The sequence below is a fragment of the Archocentrus centrarchus genome, chromosome 17, assembly GCF_007364275.1.
Source record: "Archocentrus centrarchus isolate MPI-CPG fArcCen1 chromosome 17, fArcCen1, whole genome shotgun sequence".
In the NCBI taxonomy this organism is placed as follows: domain Eukaryota; kingdom Metazoa; phylum Chordata; class Actinopteri; order Cichliformes; family Cichlidae; genus Archocentrus; species Archocentrus centrarchus.
The window spans coordinates 12,789,206-12,814,295 of record NC_044362.1 but is presented as its reverse complement, the minus strand read 5'-3'; the positions used below and the strand labels follow the sequence as shown (position 1 = coordinate 12,814,295).

General features: G+C 38.7%; 2 protein-coding genes across 4 annotated transcripts in view; both read right to left on the bottom strand.

Annotated features, from left to right (window-relative positions):
• LOC115796017 (SPRY domain-containing SOCS box protein 4-like) overlaps positions 1 to 724 on the bottom strand; it is a 77,673-nt gene extending 76,949 nt beyond the window's left edge. For all 3 annotated transcript variants that reach the window (XM_030752208.1, XM_030752210.1, XM_030752212.1), the window contains exon 1: positions 526 to 724. The gene's annotated coding sequence lies outside the window, so the exon portion shown is untranslated. The remainder of the gene's footprint in view (positions 1 to 525) is intronic.
• A 2,576-nt stretch (positions 725 to 3,300) lies between these two features.
• LOC115795480 (solute carrier family 25 member 36-A) lies at positions 3,301 to 21,530 on the bottom strand. The gene is made up of 7 exons (XM_030751419.1): positions 21,086 to 21,530; positions 18,670 to 18,834; positions 16,490 to 16,567; positions 12,945 to 13,045; positions 7,709 to 7,775; positions 7,283 to 7,572; positions 3,301 to 6,439 (listed from the first exon to the last, which is right to left on the bottom strand). Exons 1-7 carry the CDS (start codon positions 21,124 to 21,126, stop codon positions 6,246 to 6,248), a joined length of 936 nt encoding a protein of 311 aa, XP_030607279.1. The 5' UTR covers positions 21,127 to 21,530; the 3' UTR covers positions 3,301 to 6,245.
• Positions 21,531 to 25,090: the final 3,560 nt, after the last annotated feature.

The window sequence follows — 25,090 nt, the reverse complement described above, 5'->3', positions numbered from 1 at the left end:
AGCATTTCTGTTAGGATGCTCTCAAAGTTGGTGGTTTGAAATATATCATTTTGAAACAATTACTGCGTTAATACAAATTTTGTTCACTCATATAATGACCTATTCTGTTCTCTCTCACACACACACACACACACACACACACACACACACAAATACACCAATCAGGCAACACAGAGATCCAGTTTTTCCATCTGATTACTTTGTGATGATGTCAAACGAGGTGACATCCACAGAGATGTCAAGCTGCAGACACCCAGGTGAATTCACGCGCACTGAGACGTCACTACACTGCGCGAACACGTCTTACCTAAGCAGAGAAAACTTTACCACAGTACTGAACTGCAGCAGTGGTTCTAAGTTTAAATCCCAGTGCTACATATAAACTAATGCAATCACACAGCGCTCCAAAGAGGACTGATGATACGTTATGAAGGAAAACACCACATTTTGCGCGCCTGCAGAAAACCCAAATCTTGCAGGCTGCTGCTGGTTGGTCCGGGATATGTACACGGAGGTAACACTCACCGAACAGACACATACAGTCCACACAAACGATAGTTTTCCTGGAAGAAGTCTCCACAAGACACAAAGAAACGAAGCCTCCTCTCCTCCTCTACTGACGACAACAACGTCGTTCCGGCGCTGTTACTAATGTTTCGGCGATTTAGCGACGATTTCTTTGTTGTAGTAAACGGCAGCTCGACACATCAAGGTGGCCAGGGACCCGACGCTGAGGGTTTGCTTACTCCACAGAACGAGCGCTGATTGGTTGCTTCCGCCACAACGCAGCCTTCTGCTTGGAACCGATTGGTTCATGAGCTCATGGTGCTTTCATATGCTAGTCGTAAATCGTGATTCTCAAGGTGGCAATGCCTTGAATGACAAAAATGATAACTAAACCCCACTATTTAAATTACTGCGCAACATACACAGCTCAAAGTATCACTTACATATACGATTTGAATCCATTGTGAAGTGTCCCTCCAAATAATTCCTCCACTAAGTATGTAAATTGACCTTTCACTCCTTGTACTGAAACTTCAAATGCTGTTAAAGGTATTTGAGTTCCTTTCATTAAGTATACAGACGTTAGTTAGTTGCTGACACATGTCTAACCTTTTCAGTTTCAGACTGTATGACACTCCCAACCCCCCTCCACTGTGTGAAATCTTAATCACGTTTAAAATGAAATCCAACATTGTACTGTAGTATATGTGGTGTATATATGCATATATGACACAAAATGAGAAAAATCATTTTAAATGCCCTATGAACTTTCCCTGCAGATAAACTTTACACGCCACAAACAAACCATTTCTGTGTTCCACCTAGCAAAATATTCTCTAAAATTCCCACAGTTCATGAAGGCATCACTCCCCGCCCCCCCCCCCCCCCCCCCCCTCCCCACGCTTAAGTGTTTTCTTGTGTACATCTTATATTGTGGTTTCCATCCCAATGTTTATTACCAACTAGATCAGCGGGCTGTTAACTGCAAGTCAATTAAAGTATTTAACCGCAAGAATGAGTGAAGTGATCCGCTGTGGCATCTGCAAGTCAGGTTATTTGGTGTACATCAGAGGAGGGCTCATTGATCTGCATCCAGTCATAAAAAGGGGCCACGTGCGCTTGTAACAATTGTACTGAACAACACAAATAGAACTACGCTGCAGAATCAATACAAACTAATATCTTGGACCTATTTTTTTTTTTTTTATTCCAGCCACCGAATGTGAAGATGGATTATTTAAATAATCGTTTACATACATTTATAGATATCTTGTGCTGTATACGATCAAGATATGAGCGAAGTGGAAACTACTGGAGTATAATGGATCGAAGAAGCTGTTTATTCTTTACACCGGATGTTTAAATGACTGAAATTATATGTTATTCATGACATGAAAACATGAAGAGAAATTGGAGAACTGAACTGTAGACTGCTCGGTTCTATCAGAAGACGTTTGGCGCCCCCTGGCAGTTGTAGTAGGTAAATGCAAACAGTATTCCCCAGCGCCTTCATAATTCTGTTTCTAAAAAAAAGTTATTCACTCGCCGACCACTTTATTGAGTACACATTTCTAGTACCAGGTTCGGCCCCTTTTACCTTCGGAACTGCCTTAATTCTTCATGGCACAGATTCAGCTGGGTGCTGGAAAGATTACTCACAGTTTGGGCTATCTATATTAACTTGAAAGCATCACACAGTTGCTGCGGATTTGTCAGCTGCACATCCATGGTGTGAATGTCCTATTCCACCACATCCCATAGGTGTTCTGTTGGACTGAGATCTGTTGACTGTAGAGTCAACAGATTTGAGTACAGTGGCATCACTGTAACCAAGTAACTTCAAGGTTCAGTGTGTTCAGCGATACTCTTCTGCATACCTTGGGTGTAACGAATGGTCAGTTCGTTCGTTGCAGTCTGGCCATTCACCTCTGACATCAACAAGGTATTTTCACCCAGAGAATTTCTGTTCATTGAATATTTTTTCTTTTTCAAACCGTTCCCTGTAAACCCTAGAAGTGGTTGTGTGGGGAAAATCTGAAATCCTCAGACCAGTGCATATGGCACCAACAGCCATGCCACGTTCAAAGTCACTTAAATCACCTTTCGTCCTTATTCTGATGCTTAGTTTGAACTCAGCAGGTCATGTTGACCATGTCTCTGTGTCTAAATGCATTGAGTCTTGCCGTGTGATTGGCTGATTAGATATTTGCATTAACAAGCAACTGAACACTGAATGCTACCTAATATAGTGGCCAGTGGGTTTATGATATACATTTTTAAAAAAGAGAAGAAAAAAAAGTACCTACACAGCACTTTCATGTCTAATTTGGAGCCATTTGTCTTCCTTTATTATACATGTATGTTTTTTTCCCTTTAATTTAGCTACTACTTTAGTTTTTGACCATAAACGTTTGTAGGTTCCTAAGTTTCTGCACTTAAGATGAGAGTATTTTTTATATTTCCTGGCATATCCACTGAAATAACCTAATGACTTTATGCAATAAATAAGCCAAAGTAATGTTTTTCTCCTAATGTATTATCCAAAACATTCAAACATGAGTGGAATCTTTTATAAACTAATACTTTTGCAATTGTGCATATATACTAATGACCTATAATATTAAAACAGTTCTGACCCATCACAATATGGACCTCTGGGCCTGTCTGGTGTTCCAGAATAACACAATCCAAAGACAACAGAAACATTCACATGACTGCAAGGACCCCCAATATGACTGCGAGTTTTGAAGCTGTGGCACTGGTGTCTGTTAAGAAATGAAAAAATAGATACAGTTTAGTTGCAAATGGACTTTTATTTACTTTTGTTTTAAAAAACAAAAACACTTTCATGACTGAGCTGGCAAACAACAATCTTCAGGGTTTCTGTGAATCCAGCTTGAGTCTGCATCCTGACCAAGCATACAGGCTAAAGACAATAATTTGCATACAACTACTGAAATGAGAGGTAACAAAATGTAAATGTTTGCACTGTTTGTCCAGTTGTCTGTTCATGTCACACTTTGGTAATTTGACCTCAGGTATTACTGCAACAGAGCTAAAGAAAAACAGTCGTTAGTGTTTTACAGGGAAGACATGGATGTTAAAATTGGTTAGATATTTTGTGTTTTTATTAGAAACATTAATAGGATGGGTTTTATAACTTGTCAGTGGAGACTGAAAAAAAAAAAATCAATAACTATTATGACTTACAACACCTCAGTTTGCCTCTGAAATGATACTAAAACTCAGGGGGAGAAAATGAGTGAATCAGATTTTCTTCAACTGAAGAAACATAATACTTTAGAGAAACACAAAGTACTTTATTAAAAGAAAAAAAAAATCACAATTGTGTATTTAAGGGAAATTTTAGTTAGTGCTTAAATAGAATTAAAAAAAAAAAAAAAGTGTCAGAATTTTGCCAAAAAGGTAATTCTTTACATGAACTTCTTAAAGTGGTCAGTTAAATGGGTAACTTCAGCCTGTAACAGATTTGTAACCATCCTACGCAGCAATGATACCGTCACAGACAGATGATTCCAGTTCTTGAACTCACAATAAATTAACTTCTATTTTAATATTCTAAACAAATTGTGAGGAGAACCAAACTAAATCTGACAGAAAGCACGAAACAACATAAACAGACCAAATGACAAACATCCAAACTTTGCAAACTGGAACACGTTGAACAACAAACCAATACTGTGGCTCATATGCTTACATTTTGTATTGGCTGTGCAGCTTTTGCAAGCTTCATGTAAGCATATTTTTGCACGACAGCTTAGAACAACATACGAACACAAGGAAAAAAAATAAATCAGTCAAGCAATATCAATATTCATGTCAAAGCCATGAAAACAATCATTTGCCAATGCAAACTACAGCATGATCAGAAACGCACCTAAGGAGGGAAAAAAACCAAAAAACTAAACATTTGATATGCATACACAGTATCTATATTATTTACAAACGTGGACGTCCTTCACAACTACTGAAAAGTCTAAACTGTACAATAGCTCTGCTCTAGGAACAGTTGCGCAAAATACCATTTTGATATACAGTAATACTTTTTTTTTCTTTTATAATGTACAATTTGAACCTGTCCACACAATAAAATGCAAAGCACAAGCCTAAAAGGCCAAAAAAGTGCATGTTATCGGGTCAGCTGGAAGCCACTGGAAGCAAGTACTGGCATGAGAGTGGGAATGAAAGCCATCAGTATCATAATGGAGCTTCTCCATACTCCAAACCAGCGTCCTGCAGGATTAATAGTTAGTGGCGGGAGATCTGGAGTAGGTATTGTTTATTACACATGCCGGCACACGGGACTCCAAATGCATGGACACACGGATCATGTAACTTGTTCGACACATACACACACACAAACACACACGCACATAAAGACACGCTCACATACAAACAGGCTATGGGGTGATAAAACTCCACCACTCTGCTCCCACTCCAATATTTCCCCAACCGTCACATTATATTCAAGTAGCAATGCTAATAGAAGATTCTTGGTACCTTTTGGATCACTGCATGCTTCACATTTGAAACAGGATGTATTAGTCTTGTGTTTTTAACCACAAGTTTTAAGCCCTAAGCAGTAACCAGAGACAGAAACTGGCCTTGGAAACTATCAAATTTCAGCTTTTGTGCAGTGCAAGTGGTGCACTAGCAAGACCGCTCAATACTTAATCCCACAGTTTTAAAGAAAGTGATCCAGATCCACACCCAAATTTAACAAGTTTCATAAAATTTAGCTTGGTAGCTGTTGTGAAAAATGGAGACAAACAAGCAACACTGAAACAATGAAGGCCAACTTCAGCAAAACCATGTCACCACCAGGAACTGAGTTATAGAGGAATGAAACACTGAATGGAAGCCAGCGTTTCAATATAGTCTTCATCAATACCAGCTAGTGTCAAGTGACAGTCACTATAACAAGCTCATCATTGTGTTTCATTGTATTTGGCCAGTTTGTGTATGAGATTCAGGCCCTCTAGGGGCCATCAGAGGAGAATGCTTGAAGCCAAACTCTCTGTAGTGCAACGATGTGTGGCTCAGGTGACGTCTTTGCCTCAAATGCACCTTTCCTTCTGACATCTCGCCTCAGCTGCTAGTCAGTTAATCACACCAGAGGTCACACAGCACTGAGGCAAGTGCAGACTAGTGAAGAATAAAACATACCAAGCAGAGTTTTGGATTGCGCAAAGGTACCTAACATTTAGTTTTCCTCTGTACTGTCAAGTTCAGTTACCTCCAAGCATTCTCCTCCCACGGTCTCTCTATAAGAATGGAAAACTCTTTTTTTTATTCTTCATTTAAAGCGGATACCAACCAAATCCTTTCTGTTAAGGCCACAGAACACTGCTTAAACACCTGTGGTTGACAGTTTTAAAAAGGTGCCAAACTGTCTCTGTGACTTTCCTGTCAGTGCCTCCTAACTCTTTCTAGCCACATTACCTCCTCTGAACTGTATTCTATATCTGTTTCCACAGTCTAACAAAGGGAACTGGTGGGGATGATGCTGATATGGTACCAGAGGGCTGTTCGCCCTATCGCTCTCTTCATTTCTTTTTTCCCTCCATTTGTCATTTTCTGGTCCACACGAGTGTCTTCGGGTTTCCTTTAATCTTCATTTTGACGTTTCATAGCCACCGTTTCCAGAAAAAGGTCATCTTTCTCAGTCATATACTAATGTCTCCCTGTTTAAACAGAGCAGAGACATTCACAATGGGCTAACAGCCAAGTAGATAGACCACCACCTCATAGGTGCACATCATGATGGCAGTGTTGGGAATCTGTCTCACGAGGTGAGTGGTTAGGCCACGATACAGCGCCCGGTACCCCTCTTCTTTGGGTACCGTCAGCAAAGTGTGGAAGAAGGAGCGGTACTTGCTGCCTTCCTCTCGTAGTCGTGTGCGGATCACCTCTGCAATTATAGAGAAGAGGAAGAAACTTGGGTTACATACTCTACAGGCTACTAGCTGTTCGTGTCAGACTTTGCCTGTGATTGTTGTGTAATCTGAGGGCTACATTCATGAGACACTCAAATAAAACTGCTGCAAATGATCATTTTTTTGGCATACCCACTACCTTCCATATGATAGATACTGATTTTGTCCCTTTAGACAATCCCAGCAGGAATTCAGGCTGTGGGCTGTACATGTAGGTGGAGAATCATAGCTGTATTTTTAACACAAGTGGACCATTTCTTTTGAATTCCCAGTAGCAAGAAGTGAGTCACTATCTTACTCAAAATAAAAATAGGTTTTAACATGTTTTTTTGTTTGTTTTTTTTAACATTCTGGCTTTTTCATCACAATTTCAGATGAAAAGCTGCACACTCATCCTCATAAAGCTGACTGAGAAAATACCAGGATGTGCTAAGCTGTCATCTGATCAAGAGGTGCCTACTTTGAAGAATCTAAAATCTAAAACATATTCTGGTTTGTTTAGCACTTTTTTGTTTACTAAATAATTTCATATGTATTTCTTCATAGTTTGGATGACTTTAGTATTAATCTACAATGCAGACATTTTTAAATAATGAAAAACCACTGAATTAGAAGGTGTAGTACTGTACATGGCCCCCTGAGTTGTAAATGCTGAAGATTACTGAACTAGACTAAACTAAAAGTCTACCTTCATGAACTTCATCAGGAATAAATAAGCTTATGGCTGAACCACAAACAGGAAGTGTACAATAAAAACATTCATTATGACCCTTATCCTTCGATCACAACAGATGAAAAAGAGTGAGGGAGAAGATTACCATGAGGATAGGCGATGGAGGTCGCACAGGTCTTGGAGGTGGCTGCTGCAAGCATCATGCCCACAAAGTCTGAGGCATCTTTGACAGATTCGTCTTCTTCGTCCATGCTGGCCTGAGCCTTGTACTCCAGCAGTTTTCGTTTGATAGTTTCATAGATGACAAAATGGATAACAGTCTCAGAGATGCCAGCGTACGAGGCTGACATACCTCTGTAGAAACCTCGTAAGCCATCCATCTGGTACACCCGCCGTATGCACTCAAAAGCACTCATGCGCCTCTCACCCCGGTTCCTGCCATCACACAGAGTCTGAATTAAAATCCAATAACAATTTCTATAATATTTTATTGTCATTAGATTAACAAAAGCTTTTAACACATTTTACTGCCATTTCTAAGCTTATCAGATAATGGTTTAAGGTTCCTAACCTGGAGTCCAGCTGTAGGCGGGTTTTAATCAGCCAGATGGGATTGGTAGCTGTGATGGCGGTGAACCCTGGGAAATTTAGAAGAGGTCAGAGGTTCAGACACATGCAGAGACATTTAGAAGAACACATTAAAATCAACTATACTAAATATGCTACATGTTACAAATACAGCGAGAAAGCACTTCAGGAAACAGGATCAACTGGCTGAGGTATTTAACTTAATCTTATTACAAGTCTTACATGAAGGATACAAATATAAATAATTCAGACAATTGATACAATTAAATCTGAATTTTTAAAAAGTCATTTGAGTTACAGACAAAAAAAGCATGCTCTTCTACTCTTAACATATTGATCCTCTCCATTTGAAATGCTACTCAAGTGCATGTAAACAACATGTAAACAGTCCTCCTTCTGAAGTAAAAGATCTTAGATAACAGTGCATGAAGGCAGCAGCTTTTAGCTTTGACTTTCTATGTTTTTTTTTGTTTTTTTTTAATTTATCATGATAAAAACCTAACTGCAAACAGCAGCAAATGTAGGCAAGCAGCAAACTCATTTTAGGCCTTTACATGTGGCTGTTAAATGAATGAAAATTTGTAATTAGAGCTTATCCTCGTAGGTTTTTCTTAACATAGCATTAGCACATAGCACTTAATACACACGTCACCTTTGTCAGTATTTACAAAGACATCTACCAATACAGAAATACAATTCACAACACAATGGGTTTGACCCTTAGATTTGATTCTCTATATTTTTGTGATATGCATGCTCATTAAATATTGGGGGAAAAAATCCCTTAAAAAAACCCAAAAAACACTGTCTTTATGTTTATGCCAATAAATGAACCAGTGGTTACCCTGAATGGACACTACAGACAGGCTCAAGGCCATATCCTAGCACAGCTAGCAGAAATACTACAGCATAGTAAAACAAAATGGTGTCTGAAAGAGATTCTTTAATTATTTACTAGTGGAAAGTCAATGCTAAAGGAGTAAGTGTAGCACTTATTTTTTAATAGTGGTGAGAAACTCTGTTTTACTGTCTGCCTGCCTTCACAGCCAAACATGATGTTAGCTTAATTTGGAACTGATTGTAATTGTTTACGTTTAGAAGAAATAATAATATATATTACCAGATAATATATGGTAATGTAAAGCTCGCTGTGTATGGTATAAAGATAATTAATATGCACTTTGTGTCATTAAGAAATGACACAAAGTCTCTTTAAAGGTTTGTGATAAAGTGATGTACCAGAGAGATATAAAACATGGCCATTTGCAGAAAACAGCTAAGACCAGGGCAAGGCTATAAAGAGACCTCAGTCACGTCTAGTGTATCAATGCAGCAGAGACCTATGTTAAGGCAACTGCATGAAGAAAGGATTACACAGGTCTGTTGAAGAGAAGAGGAGAACAAAAAGAGGAAGAAGAAAAAAGGAGGAAGTAGAATGAAGTAGCTTCTATGGCGTGTACTCACGAGGGAGGGGCAAAGCTCCTCCAGCTCCTCCCCGCTGCAGCTAGTAGCCTGCAGATATGGGGGGCTCAGATGGCGGGGATGTCCCACCCAATCACGTAGGGGTGAAAGCTTTACAGTAAAGCCCTAAAATAGACACAGGCTTTTCTGTACCACAGTCACACACAAGCAGCAGTCACATCCACCCCAAATCCCACCAACCACCCACATCAACCCTCTTTCTGAAGTAGATGGAGAAAAGATGGGGGATGAAGGACTCATACCACCCCCCATCTTTCACCAAACTATGTTCCCAACTCTGTGCCCCAACCCATATAATCTACCCATGTTTAAAGTGCTTTATTTGTTTCACAGTTTTAGTAATTTTACTTTATTCCCATGTTTTGCATTAAAGAAAATGACTAATCAGAGGCCTAACCTAATCCAAACCTCCAGCTCTATCTCATGAGAGCAAGCTAAAACACAAGAACACAAAGACATAAAAAACTGAAGTTATTCCTTATAACCATTGAGCAAATGTCTGTTTCTGACCCACATATGAGATCAATTTCTTGTTTGAAAATAGGAGGCAGATGGAAATGCTAACCTTGCCGTTATGTGTAACAGACTCAAAGCTTTATATGATGTGATAAAGGGTATGAAGAAACTTTTATATGAATATGTGATAAGAATGAAGTGACTGATGACAGTGAGTATGGTATGAAAATTAAAATTTATATATTTTATGGTGTTACAGGTTGTTCCTGATTAGAGCAAAAACGTAACCTACTGATCTAGGGCACAAGCTCAATATAGCACAATCCACTCACTATTTGAACCATGAATATGGGTGACAGGAGAAAGAGCAGGGACTATATAAACAGCACATGCTGTACCAACAGGAGTGTGTTAAGTTCCCATTAACCTCGATGACACGGAGCAATAAATGCTTAGTCTAAAACAGCAGTAACTCACAATATTTGACAGAATATTTTTAAAACTTCTTATAGTTTATTTTCTACCTGTTTTTATTAAAACTTTTATATGGATAAAAACAGCTAGGCTAATAAGATAAGTTAATAAGATAAATTAATGCTTAGATTTTATGTGTATTTAAAAAAACAAAAACAAAGAAAGTCTGCACTTGGGCTCAGCAGGCCACCAGGCACATGGACATGCTGCTGCAATGTTGTGCATTATGATCTTTCTATAGGCAAATAAATCCTTATGCAACTTCTCCTGAGGAGTTTGACCCACATTCAGAGACAGCAGCATGCTTTAGATTAACTGCTGAAACGAAACCTAAGTCTAAAGTTTCTTTTTCTTTTTTCACAAATGCACTGCAGCTTTTTAGAACATAATATTGTCACAGTTGGATCGAATGTTAAACTCCTACAAAGATCGAGTAAACCAAACTGAGAATTTACAGTAATGAGAACGCTTCTGAAGCTGATCATCTCCTGCTGTGTGCTACGCACGAGAAAGTCTTCCAACAATTCCTGGAGTTCATGTAATGATGGCCTCAGTAAAGCAGTGGGACTAGAATCCAGTAAAGAAGTTCCCAACACATCGCATCAAAGCCATAAAAGAAAGTGACTTCATAAAGTCTGTTTATAAAACTGGGCACGACTTTTAGCTGTCCCTGAGTTTTTGTCATTGACTACTGCATTAAATATGTTATTGCTCAGTATTGATAATCTTGGAGAAACTAAACATGCAGAAGAGAGAGAGATAAGTTTAGTATCAGAGTAAAAAAAAATTGTGTGGGGCAGTAACACAATTTGTCCACAACACTATTAAACATTAGGTTTAAGCATTTATGTGGTAAGAGCTCGGGTTGTGTTATACATCCTTACCTGGATTTCTTTGAGGGTAATAAGATGAATTTGTGCAACTGCTACACTGATGAAGAAGCGTGTGAAACAAAGAGTAAACTCCAAGCTTCATCTACTGTCTATTGCTTTGATATACAGTCATTAGTATTTGAACAATGAGTGGATTTTAAATCAAACAGTCAACATGTGACTGAAGTCCAGACTTTCAATTTTAATTCAAGGGGTTTAACAGAACCATTGCATTGACTGTTTAGGGATTACAGTCATTTTTATGCATAATTTTGCCCAAGTGCATCAGTTACATGTGTATGTTTTGACTGTATCTTTTCTGCATTAATGAATTTATGTTTGAATTGTGCTGGTACCAATGGCGTTAAACTGCTAAGGCAAACGCTCCTCAGAAAATTCAACTAATTTGAAGAGCACATGAAACATGAACACAGCATCAGTCTTTCAGGTTACAGACTGTTCCCGGTTCTCCTCAGAAAGAAATGACTGAAGCACTAACAGTGTTGATGTATGATGGGAAAAAAAAAAAAAAAAAACACAAAATGAAAACAGACCAAGTGCAGCCTTCTGTGGCAGTGACAAGGTTAGCATTTCTTTTGTGCTGACAACAAAATAAAGTGTCATTACTTTACCTTTACTATATTGATGAAACAAGCTAAGGGGAAGGGGGAGGTGTGTGTCAAGACTAAGGAATAATAAACCTCATCATGAGTCTAAAACTACACACCAGCAGCAAACACGTTGCTGTAAGCAATGCTAATATCATTAAAAATGAATAACCATTATGAATTTAATATAAAAATCACCATGGTTTTCATCATACCAGTGTAAAGAAATGGGGTGCTACCTGACGTGTCCGCCCGAGTGCCAGGGGCCCCGGTTGACCTTTGGGGGCCGTGTTCTCTTCTCTATACACACACAGAGCAAAGAGGGTGGGGGGCCCAGACCACACTGTTTAAGTAACAACTGGGATGTTAAACCATTTACAGTGTCCTCTGGAGAGGCCTCAAATTTAAAGAATTTTAAAAAACAAAACAAAAAACAAACAAAAACAGAGGAAAGAAGGGCGAGGAGGGGACAAAAAAAAAAAAAAAAAATGAAGTAACAAAGAACATGAGGTACAGCGGGGCCAGGAGAAGAGGAAAGCACAACCTAAACTTTGAGGACTGTAACATTTTTCTCTTTTTTATGACATATAAAAGCATATACAGCTCAGCAGTGGTAGGTTATAGCCTGAAATGTTTCATCTGGTTAAAGTACATGAAATTCTGCCACTGCTGATATCAGGATCTCTCTCCTCAACCATTTCTGGACCATCAAGGCCACCATGGAGAGGCCAGATACTACATTATCAGGGCGGCCTGGTGTAGCTACAGAAAAGAACTGTTTGCAAAGAAGCTGGTATGTAATAGCGTAAGATGTGATAAGAATTTTTCAGCTGTTACAGTTTCAAGGTGCCGTCAAGGTGGAAGATGAATAATATGACTGTAAAAATTGCAGTAATTATGATATGAATAACTGTATCTAGACATCCATGATAATCGAGGTCAGTCTGATCCCAAGAGGCTTAAATTGTGCTTTCTGATAAATCAATGATTGTTTATAATTAATATTTCTATACATAAAATAGCTAGGTAATGCCTACTTAAAAACAGACATTATCAGTTAGCATTAGCATGCGTCAGGTCTGGGGGAAGGATGGTGTCTGCAATACTTCAAATTGTAAAAATAAAAAAATAGATAAAAAAATAATAAAAGATGTTTGATGAAAAAAAAAAAAAAAACTAAATAATTCTTTAACATGTTTTTTTTTTTTTTTTTTTTTTTAAATAAAACCCATTAGTAAGAAACACTGCCCAGCCAGACTGACAGACAGTCAGACAGGCAGATGAAACAGAGACAGACAGAAAGGGGAGGGGAAGGAGTCATCATTACCTGCCATCCCAGCAGACACCATATGGACCTGGGTAGAGTCTGGCTCCAGCACCCCATTCAGCTTCTCCTTGGCTGTTGAGTAGGCCGCAAAATATATCGCCCTGTGTGACAATTAAAAAGGAAAATAGAGTTAACTATAATCTGAAGAAACCAGGCAAGAAAAGCAGTTAATGATGCGTTCAGGGATTAAATATAAAATAAAAGCCTACTAACTGGGAATATGAGTGCAGAGCAATTTAATGTATGAATGATTAATAGAAAGAATTATATTATTCCCAAGTTAACTATATTAAGTACAAAAACATAATTTTAGCTGTACAAAACTAAATACTACCTAAACTGAACATGGGGGACATGCAATAGCACTCAGCTCAGCTACTATTAAAAATCATCATCACTATAAATCAGTCTTTTAAATTCTTGTGTCCTCTTTAAATTTTATTATATAAATTTATGAAGCTGGTTCTCAGGTTCAAGGACCACAAAACTGATGCCACAAAAGACAGACATCAGCCGCTGTTGTCGGTAAATGGTATTTTTTGTTATTGTTTGCTGACAGGCTAATAGCAGTCAACAAGTCAAATACAGGTCAGTACTAATGTCTGGCTGATAAATACGTGCCTCTCTAATGTGCACGTGTGCATGTGTCATGCTTTTAGCTACAGATTTTTCTCCCATCGTTCTAGCTTTGCTTCAATAAATGAAATCATAGGATTTAGGCAACACTTCTGCTGACTGGAATTAAACTCTGTGACCTCTGCTCCCAGCCCTCATTCTGGATTTGAGAGCATGCATGCAAAATTTAATCATGCTGCTCTGCAGATGAATTATGATTGGCTCTGAAAGCATGTATGCAGCTCATGAGCAATGAGAGATTTTGGTGGTGCAAGCTTTGTAGAAATGGGTCGTGTGTGTTGCTAATGAACGCCAGCAGCATGCCCAGTGGACTGCTGAGCACAGAAGATGTTTTTATAGCTTTGAAGCGTCCGAGTGCTGTTTCCTAATTATCACAGCAGAGAACAGCTCTAAAGCTCAGGAACCCACACCTCTGCCTGCTGATAAATAAAGCAATAAGTTGTTTCATTCAATTATACTGAAGTCTAAAAATCAGTGCATTTTACATTGCTGTGTATATAATTACTTTGTCAGACACTAATGAAGGCATTTTGATCAGTGTATTGTTTGCACTGTGAGCACTGATGAATCCGACTGCTCTGAATAATGAGAGCAGCTCATAACCCTGCTCAAGATGTATTAATAGTTTTTAAAACGACATACGAACATTTCATTTACATTTCCCATTTCAGTCAATGTGATAAGCTTTAATCTGCATTCCAATGTGCTTGTTTATATTAATAAATAGTTATGAAATAAAACAGACTGAATAAAATTATATAAAAAAGGTAGTCTTTATTTCCCCAGATTATTTTTTAATGAATTAAGAGTTAACTATTAATCACCATGTTTCCTGCTGTCATATCCTGTCTGGCACATTTTGTCAGTGAATTAATCAGGTTCACTTCTTATGTAACAATATCCTCCTATAGAACAGCTTTCTATAGCTGTCATGGCCAAACCAGTTCAACAACTATACACTACAAAACACACAAAGCACTTCTGAGCTAGACACAGTAAGAGGGCTCAGGATGGCTCCAAGGGCAGAGAAACTATGGATTAAACAGTGACAGCCTTTTAGAACTGTTAGAGAAAGACACACCAAACGCCACACAAAAATAACCGGAAGAGGTAACCACAGAGGTAACTGTAACTACAGAGAACTAGAAAGATCAGGGAGGCAGAGATTAGGCACAAACACAACTGCCTCAATTTAGAAACTTCATTTTAACAGCAGCAGTGGCTGTCACGTGATGAAAGTGTAACAGCTGGCCGGCGCCTGCTCCTGCTGCTTCATGGGATTTTGATTGACTGAGTCCAGACGGTTAGGGCAGATAAGCTAAGAATTAGGGAACTTTCTCATTTCTGCCCAGATTTGAATCACAGATCTCCATTGTGCCGCTGCTGTGAGCAAGAGCTTTACATGTACATTCCTGGTCTTCTATTACTTCAGACGTTCCTCAGTGGGAAAGCAATTGAATGAAACTCCTGTACTCTGCTTATTTATTAAACTACAACATTTCAGTCGTTATGAAGTACAGCTACCATTGGTATGTACATTTTTTACACACACACACGAAATTCCTCAGTCATGAGTTGCTTGTGCATCAGCACCTTTATTAATAGAATCACAAATACCTCAATACGACAACATAAACCTGAGACCAGAGTAATTATAGTTTCATATTTGAGAAAGTTTTAGCTTTGTGTTCATTTTGAGTTTTTTTTCTTTAGTTTTGCTTGTTTCAGTTTATATTGACTGGCTTTAGAATTTTTCAAAATGTCAGACATTCAGAGCAGATATTACAGTACAAACAACGCTTTGTGAAGGCAGTTAACCCAACGTTGTGCACACATCCCAAGTCTCAATAAACAGAGGCACCAAAATCTCATGAGACCAGGGTTAGTGTTGACAAATGTGACCACATTTTCAAAGACTAAAAATAAAAGCTACTTCCTGTTTATTTTTATTCTATTTTAGTTAGCTCTGTGAGCGCACATCATTTTAGTCCTCATTCGGTCTAGTTTTTTATTTTTTATTTCCATTAACTAAAATATTCTTTCTACAGTTACTGTAGTATTAGGGGCTCGACACACGGGGAGCAACGTCGCTCCCTCTCCATTCATTTCCTATGGAACTTGTGCGAAGCGGTTGTCGCCTCATCGCACAAGTCCCATAGGAAATGAATGGAACTTGTGACTAATTTGAGCCCATTAGTCAGCTAAAATGACACTGAAGGTAACACTAAATGCTACTTTAAAGAGTTTTTGATATTATATATGCACAATTAACCCCACTGGGCTGCGGTACTTACTACCCCAATGTTATGAATGCACGAATCACAGAAATTAATATTCACTCTACTGGGTGCCACTATAGCTCACCTGGTTGAGCAGGTGTCATTCTCTCTTTGCTTTCATGTGTACTCTATACTTTACTGGCAACGTCTGCAATGCCATAAAAAGTCTTTAAAAAAGTTACTCTACTTAATTACTATGTCATCTGTTGAATGATATTTTACTACAAATTTTTAACACAGTGGCACTTCTGTTTTTAATTTGATCATAGTATGAGCTTAATATGGTCGATAACATTTTGATAGAGCAACAATTTTACTTTAAACCTTATCTGTCTTTTGGATTTGGAGCCTTCGGACTTTATACTGCTGAAGAATAATATTACACTGAAATATCTGTGAACCTGCTAATACTATTGGCTGACTGACAGGCCTTTCTCAGTAGTCAGATTAGGAAAAAAAAAAAGATTGTTTGAATTAATCATTTATGTTGGTTATGACGTGCAAGATATGGAAGTGAAGGTTATTTCCCTTTCTTTGTAATCTTTTGGTGTTTCTGTGTTGTTGATAAAGACATCATAAAGTAGTTTTAACACACAAGTCCTAGAATATTGTAGATAATACTGCACATACCTGGAAGGTGCCACACCTACAAGGTTAGGACCCAGTCCTCTGAAGAGTGAACGAGGTCCCTCTCTCTCTAGAATCAACCTGCAGAAAGAGCAAAAACTTCATTAAACATTTGAATTTATGGCTTTATTATTCATGAAACGATATGTACATTATTTAAACTTTTGGCCAAATTACACAGTGAATGGTTTAAGGATAAATCTGACTAACAGTTATGAATTCACAATTACCACAAATCAGATTACACTGATTTTTGTTTCATGAAGCCAATTTCAACATTTTCAGCAAAAATACAGGAAATTATGATATAACTTTGACCTTTTCCTGAAGAAGTTATATGGCTACATTTTTTTTCTATTTGTGGACTGTGCATTTCTGCCCCAATTATGTGATTCTGCTAAACTCTTCATTATTTATAGCAAATGGCACAGAAATACAGAAAGAAATGTGATTTGCAGTGAAGGTGTCCTCCACCCTAAAAGGGATCTTGGCCCACACTGCACTGCACGTTGACCCACTTTAATGTTTTTCTACCCCCCTCACTCCGTTAGTCATGCTGCCATATCTCTACCATGAAAAGAGCTGCTCTATTTTTGCTGCTAGTTGCTGTTTACTTTAAAAGCACCAATACAGAGCCCAAAACAATGCCCACATTAACTGCAATCTCTCCGGGCGCAGAGCGCAGGTGAAGCCGGCGACCACATACACACGCCGCGTTGCGGTGCGGGCGGCACGGGTTCGCGTCCCGGCGCCGATTTGCCCACGTGTCTTCCCCTGTATCTTTCCCCCCATTTCCTGTCTCTCTCCACTGGCACAAAAAGCCGCTGTGGCCAAAAATGGGGAAAAAAAAAACAAAAAAAACCTGCAATCTCTCCAAACAGAGCATTAGTCCATTGTTATTAAACAAAATCCTGAAGAGAGCACTGCCTGACAGCTGACAAAGACCCCTGACTTCCAGCCAGTCAGAACAAATCTTTTTTTTTTTTTTTTTTATAGGCTCAATGTAAAAAGCACATTGTAGCTAACCCCTTTGGTGACAAAATGTCAGCATTTTGCCTATAAATCTCACCAATTCTAAATATAAAAAGCTATTTATATTCCTGAGATATAGAACCAAACAGAAGATGTTTGTCAAATATTCTCAATTTAGAAAATAGCTAATGCCACCACTCAGCAGTGGAAAATTCCACAGACAACCGGTCAAACATTATGTAATATGTTTAACAGTGAGTGACATGGTCTCTGACATGGAAAGGGCTTGCCAGAGTATAAGAGCAGAGCCCTATATATGAGGCATGTTGAATATTTACTTGAACAACGCTAACCCTGCAGTGGTTAATGGTAATTGCAAGTACTGAACCACATCAACTTCCAGTAGGTTGTTAATAATCACAGAGTCAGTGTTGAATTCCCCTCTACTCTCACTTCATCTTTCTGGCAAAATTCAACTCTGGCTAATGACAAGAGGACTTGCATGTTTTTTTCAGGGGGGGGAAAAAAAAAAAAAAAAAAAAAAACAGGAACAATTTTTTTTGTGGATAACTTAGATAAGTTTCACAGCAAGAGAGCGTATCAAAAAACAACCAAAGAACTATAAAGGTCAGCGTGAGGTTGAAATTACTGCCTTTGTCTATGGATGCCAAAGAGAATAATCCCTGAAGCCAAAATGTTTATCTTTTTGTCTTGGCTGGATTCAGCTGCTCTCTTAAAAAAAAAAAAAAAAAATGAAAACAAGCAGTCCACCTAGAAAAATAAGCCAAGCATTCCTGAAGAAAATATTTCAAATTTAGAGCAGTATGACATTTGCAACAGGAGTACAGTGTACATGCTGCAGGGACTGTGCAACAAGATAAATCTGCTATCAGTATTTCTGTGCTGTTTCACAATTTAACATTTGTTATTGTGGTGATGCAACTTTCCAGTTAAGTGTTATTTAGTAGTAGAAAATACCTCCCTACATTATGAAGTTACAATAACACAAACTTTTTAACTGTAAGCAGCCAATGGACAAAATCATACTTAAACCAAGACAACACTGAAGCCGTATCACAATACATTATGTTAATATTGGCAGATAATTACATTTACACTTCCAACTGTATAATTTGTTAGGCAGTTATATTAATATGATGAAAACTTTTTCATACTGGCACTTATAAAGCACATCTAGTCTTTCTCCTTACTTGAGGCAGTGCAGAGGCCCCGGTGGAGAAACACGGGCAACACTGGTTCCATTGACGGTGCTAAGCTGAACTTCAGAGACGTAGAGAGTGATGGAAGAGGACTGAAGTCTGGTCTTCACCACTTCCAGAGGACAAGTCAAAATGGCGCCCACTGTACCACCGCATCTAGAAAGGAAGCAGTGAAGTTAAAAAAAATAGAACAGAAAGCAAGATAAGGAAAATGTTTGCTCTGTATAAAATATACAGATGTAAAATATACAGCAAAATCAAGTTATACTGACATGGACTGGGTCACTTTACACACTAATCATAAGAAACACAATCTGTTGTTCCTAAATTATCTACGAGCATGGACACATCCACACACCATGACCTGGTGTTATGATATGCAAGATACTGACATATGAACACCAACAGCTGGTTTCACAATTCATTTTAGAAGAAACTGACCGCAGCTTGTTTACAGACTTTTGCTACCTGAGAACGTGCAAATAAGCATAAGCGGTTATCAAATTGAACTGCTACTTGGCCCACTTGATAAACTTAAGTGACTAATAAACAAAGCAAGTTGCTCACAAACACGTCAACACACACCCACTTTAAATCATAATGCATCAAGGTCTGTAAATATAACTGCATCACAACAGGGTTTTTCCTTTATATAAAAATTGTTGGCCTTACCCCAAAGAAAAATCACCAGGCCTGCAATAAAAATATTTTTAAACTGTATTTTTTTAAGTGGAGTTTAATTTACGCAAACTTAAAATGCATTTTTGTTCATCAAATAGCCTTAATATAACAGGAAAACACAGACGTCTGTTTTGCCTTAACTATGAGGATAAATCGTGTTTACATGCTCAGTCACCACCACTTTGATAGTGTCATTTCTGTTGATCCCCCTTGCATTCACTAAAGGCTCAGTGCTTTCCACGATACACCACATGTAGACAAAGCTTCGAAACCAAACCGCCACACAGTTGAAAACTGCTTCCTGATGATCACAATTACAAGTCACAGAAGTCGGGTAAAGGTTACAGAAGCCATGGTAGTGTGGTAGTATATGTTGACATCCTGGCAGTGGATTCCTCTTGCTGCTGTGTCTTTAGAGAAGGACCAGCTATATTTACCTTTCAAAAGACCGACCCACATTCATGCTCAAAGGCAGCGGTGACCCTTGGCCTACTTTCTCTGCAACATTGGCTGTTGCATGTGTGCCTTTCTAATGCGCAGCTGTGGGAGGCAGCACTAGGCTGAGGCCTCCAGCTCAAGTTTTTGGGAAAATTCATGGTGTCTTGTGTAGTTCCCAGATTTAAAAACACTGACTAGAGATAAAAAGAACTATCATGATGTGGTGGGATTATCCATTTCGAAAATCACAGATTTAGTGAGGAGATCAAAAAACAAATAAACAAATGCAATGAAACTAATGACAATGGATTTTAAAAATCCATACTGTGTCAATCTACTGTTAAAATTCATAGTTGTGTTCACATTTTCATTGATCAACTGGTTGTTAGGCCTCTATATAAAATTATGAATGAGAAGCATTGCTTTACTACTGTGTGAGCTTCAGCTTTAAACATTTAAGTATAAAATTCAAGTGCTTTTTTTTTTCAAACTATCCTCAAAAGCAGCAGAGCAGCTGAATTTAAGCAGTATTTTACTCCTTAAAACGAAGTTCCACCCACAGTTCAACACTTACACAATACAGCATAAGCCTTCAGATAATGTACGTCCCATAATAATGTAATGTATAATGTACGTTTTTTTTTTATAAAAGATGGATTACTGTAGGATTGCAATCTACTGCTTTTTTAAGCCTCACTTATACTTGTGGTTTTTACCAGAACTCTAAGTATGCATTAGTTGTAATTTCAATGCTCATTTAAATAGGAACACAATAAATGAATTAATCACACCGTTGCCTCCACATATACCAACATGATGCAGCTACTTCTTAAATTACAAAATAATAGTAGAAAAATACTGTCAATGCTGTGGTTGCAGAGGCTTTTTGACAAGTCATCCAGAGAAAGCGACAATGAGGTCGGAAATTAATTCTTGATATCAAAATAAAAGTGCTCACTTGTGTAGAAACAGCCGGGTTTTTTGCAGAAATCAAGACGGGCTGCACTGTGCTATCTGAGAATTCACGAATAAATTCAAAGGCACTCTCTGACACATTCACATGAACTCTTTCAGTCACACTGGTCATATTTTTAAAGGCTAACCGGAAGTTCAGTTTGAACCGTTTTTGACAGTCGCGTGCGCACAGCTGCCAAGGTTTTTAGCGAACGTGCACGTTGCCTAAAAAAAGGGGGGGCCAGTTATCTAGATAAACCAGACAACAAGCCATATTTCAGATTATATATTTTTAAAAAGACAGTATATAAACGAAAGTGGTGGAGTGGCTTACCCTCCAGCGAACAAATGAACCAGTGTGTCCCTTTGGCTCATTCTTTAGCATAACCCTGCCAAGCAGCGCGCCTCGGGCTGCGGCAGAGGGTCAAACACGGGCTTTTTCCCGTCCCTTCCCGGTGCCCTCTTCTGAGAGGATGCGCAGGTCCACAGACAAACGACGTCGGTGACTAACCAGCGGTGGGGCGAGTCTCCGGTGATTCAGACTGCAGCGGGCCGATAAAGCCCCCCCGGCCCCCCCTCCGTCCGTCTCCCTCGGCCTGCTCAGGTTCCCCTCCAACACAGATATTTTCTATCCTCGATGAAAACAGCAGGAATTTACGGGCTCACCAGGCTTCCTGCTGACAGTAAAATATCTCAGGTCTAACAAACGGTTTTATAGCACATCCGCGGTGTCGTCTCCTCTCATCGCTGCACCAAGACAAGGAGGTAGAGCTCATAGTATGTACTGTACGACCATAGGCTGGAAGCGCACGCTGCCATTGGCCATCCTGGGCATGACGTCACATTGTCTTCGCCTCGATCATGCAGCGTTCACATGAATCGGGACTGCGTTTTGGTGAAGCGCAGCCGTCCATAGAGATTTTTTTTTTTTTTAGTTTGCTCTCTAAACATTTGGTTTTGTTTCATTGAACCTCTTCAAAGTCAGACCCGAGACCAACAAAATGTCAGACAAACACAAACAGCAGCATAAAACCCCGACATAGCACTGAACAACCAACATGCACGCAAACAATGCTGACCTTTTATAATGATGTTTATTATTGTACAAAACTGTCATATTCCCACGCTGTCCAGGAGTCCATATATAATAATATATACTATATCACAATTAGAGAATGATACCAAGGTGGCTGTACTTTAATATTGTTCAGAGTATTAATTGACAGTAATATGATTCTGTTGGCTGGCCTAAATCTTTAATTTATAAGTCTCTATATTTGTCCTGTAACATTTCAAATTGAAGCTTTATGCTATATTGGTTTCTGGATTTTGTAACTTTAAACATGTCCAATCAGGCAATGCAGATACATTTAATTTATGCAAATTATCCACCTCACCCAATATGGATGTGAACACACAGAGGATGTTCTGAGTCACATCCTAAAACACTCTTTCACTTGAAAGTGTCCGTGTCTTTGTCAGATGAAGTGTGATCAAATATGAAGCACTGCTGCAGCAGACAACCTCAGTGAACATTCTTTTTTTTTTTTTGTTTAAAGAAAATCAGAAAACTAGAAAAAATAGGTGAAAGCCTCTGAACGTGCTTGCATTAGACAGGTGTGTGAAAGCGCGCTGGCTGACAGAGACATGGACAAGTGTTATAATTTTTCTACCTGACATCTGACAAAGAGTTTAGACTTTTTCTGATCTGCATACTTGCAGAAAAACTTGCAAGACATTCACATCCGGTGACTGGCTACTGCATCGTCATGAAAGCCAGTTGGTGATTTAATAATGGCGTTATCTATATAGCTTTGTAATTGGATGTAAAGTGAGACAAGTTGGAGTCATGCACAGCATTCAAACTGGAAACATTCAAACCAGTAATGCCATGTCCTGCATTAGGAAGGTTATATAGTGCAGGCCTCATGCCATTTAGACTGATTTAGTGTTTGATGAAAGAGGGTGTTCTTGTATCATTAAGCAACATTAAGCTGTAATAAATGGGATCCTTCAAACAGCATCTCTTTTACATTGCATGTGCATATTTATAATTAAAAGGCCTTTCTCTCATGACCTTTGACCTTAAAAATGCATTAACTGTTCAGATCATACACAGAGATTAATATTCAACATTTGGCTGCCTTTTTTTAAAATGATCATTCATCGTTTCTTTTAAAAGCGGAAAAGCTTACAGACTAAACATGATTCAGCGGGGTGTTTTGGGGGGTTTTGCTGCAGGACTGTTTCCTTAAATCAATAAATGCAGTACGAAGTACAGAACATCAGAAACACTCTGATGGACAGATAAACACAGAGTACTGATGAATTCTGTGAAATCCCACTGCACTCATGGTTTTTGTTGACAATAGAGTTACAGGAGTTTTTAAAAGTGATCCCAAAGCCTGTCAGTGCTGCAGGAAGCAAAGTGTCTTCAGGATACTGCCTCATAATAAATTTTGTTAAAACATTGCAGGGTGTTAACTGGTCAGCAGGAATATCATCAAATGGTCAAAAAGCATACAATGAACCGATTCACCCAGGTTCACTGGGTGCTGAGTATAGATTTGCACTCTGAGTAAGGCAGCACAGTCAAGTGACTTCTCAGCAGGACAAGAGTTTATCAGAAAATGAGAGAAACTGAATTACTACGTTCCATTAGTACTCACAAGGACACCTGCAGTTTCAAGGATCACGAGCAGTTATTGAAAGCAAAACGCTGCGAATAAGTTATGCAACCTGTCTGTCTCTCCTGACTGTCACGCTTCATTTCTCTCACTTATAACTGAGGTAAATGCAGAGTAGATAGCAGTGATAGCATGTATGTGAATATGTGTATATATGTGCCCAGTTCAGAACTTGGATTATGTCCCATGCTTAACTCAAATATAGAGTATCTGCACATCTAATGTAAATTGTATATCTTTTTATGCTTGACCTAGCAGCTGAAGAGCTATATGATATGAACTCAAGAGTAATGGGTCTTATGTGTATATTTCCACAATGAATACAGTTGAAGCAGGCTTCTCCGCAAGATAAGTAAAGTCATTCTCAAGAAAGATAGTTACCCATAATGTGACAAACACTGCCACAGCTTGAATCTCTGCTGTCATCCAAAATGCTTCAGAGTTGTTTCAAAACATGTGTTTCCTTTGTCACAGCAGAACTGAATCATGAATACAGTAGCTTTGCAAATACTCAAGGAGAACCAGCACACACATTGTTTGAATTATACTAACAGTCTATATATAAATCCCCTTCGGGGTATCACAAAGGGCATCCAGCGCAAATCAAACATGTGGAGCTTCCCTCTGTGGCGACCCCTTGTGGCAAGGGAGCAACTGAAAATAGCTTTTTACTAATAGTCTATACATTTCTCAAATACCAGTAAGCTATGCAGCTGTTACTTTATCACAATTTAACATTGCGCTTACCCAATTTATAAAGCTATTTAACTTGGCATCTAAACTATGTTAAATAAATGAGTCACACCACCATTTGTGTGTCGGCCTGTGTTAAAGTCCACTGATGCATGTCTCATGACATCCCATGCATGCACAGAGGTACTGCAGCATCTCATGATCTGTGCTGAACTTTGACTAAATGGATGGGTGGGATAATTAATGACATAGTGTGTGTGTGTGTGTGTGTGTGTGTGTGTGTGTGTGTGTGTGTGTGTGTGTGTGTGTGTGTGTGTGTGTGTGTGTGTGTGTGTGTGTGTGTGTGTGTGTGTGTGCATATGTTTATAATACCTTGTGGGGACAATTTTCCTGACATATACTACGTTGTGGGGACCAGTTGCTCCTTGTGGGGACTGGAACCTTGTCCCCACAAGGGGAAACCCTGTTTTTGGGTCAGGGGTCAGAGTTAGGGCTAAGGTATGAATTGAGTTTAGGTTAGGGTTAGGGTTAGGTATGTGATGGTTAGGGTTAGGAAAAGGGTAAAGGTAAGGTTTAGGCTGTAGAAATGAATGGAAGTCAATGGAAATTCCCCACAAAGATAGCAAAACACACTTGTGTGTGTGTGTGTGTGTGTACGTGTGACAACCCCTGCTCTCAGTAGTGTTCAAAGATCCCACTCACCAAAACAGACCCCTTCTTTATCTGTGTTTGGGTTCAAAGGAAGAGGTAATGATCGAGAGGGTAAAGCAGGGCGATGTGACAAAAATAGATTCTGTTTGACTAAAGGTTAAAAATTGCACATGGACGCTGCTATTTTAGGTTACACTAAAGAGATATTGTGAAATTTATGAAATTTTTAAAAGGTCTCCAGAGTATCAGTCTTGATATTTGCTGTAATTCACAATTACATTAAGAACAGTAACTTCTATACAACAAAA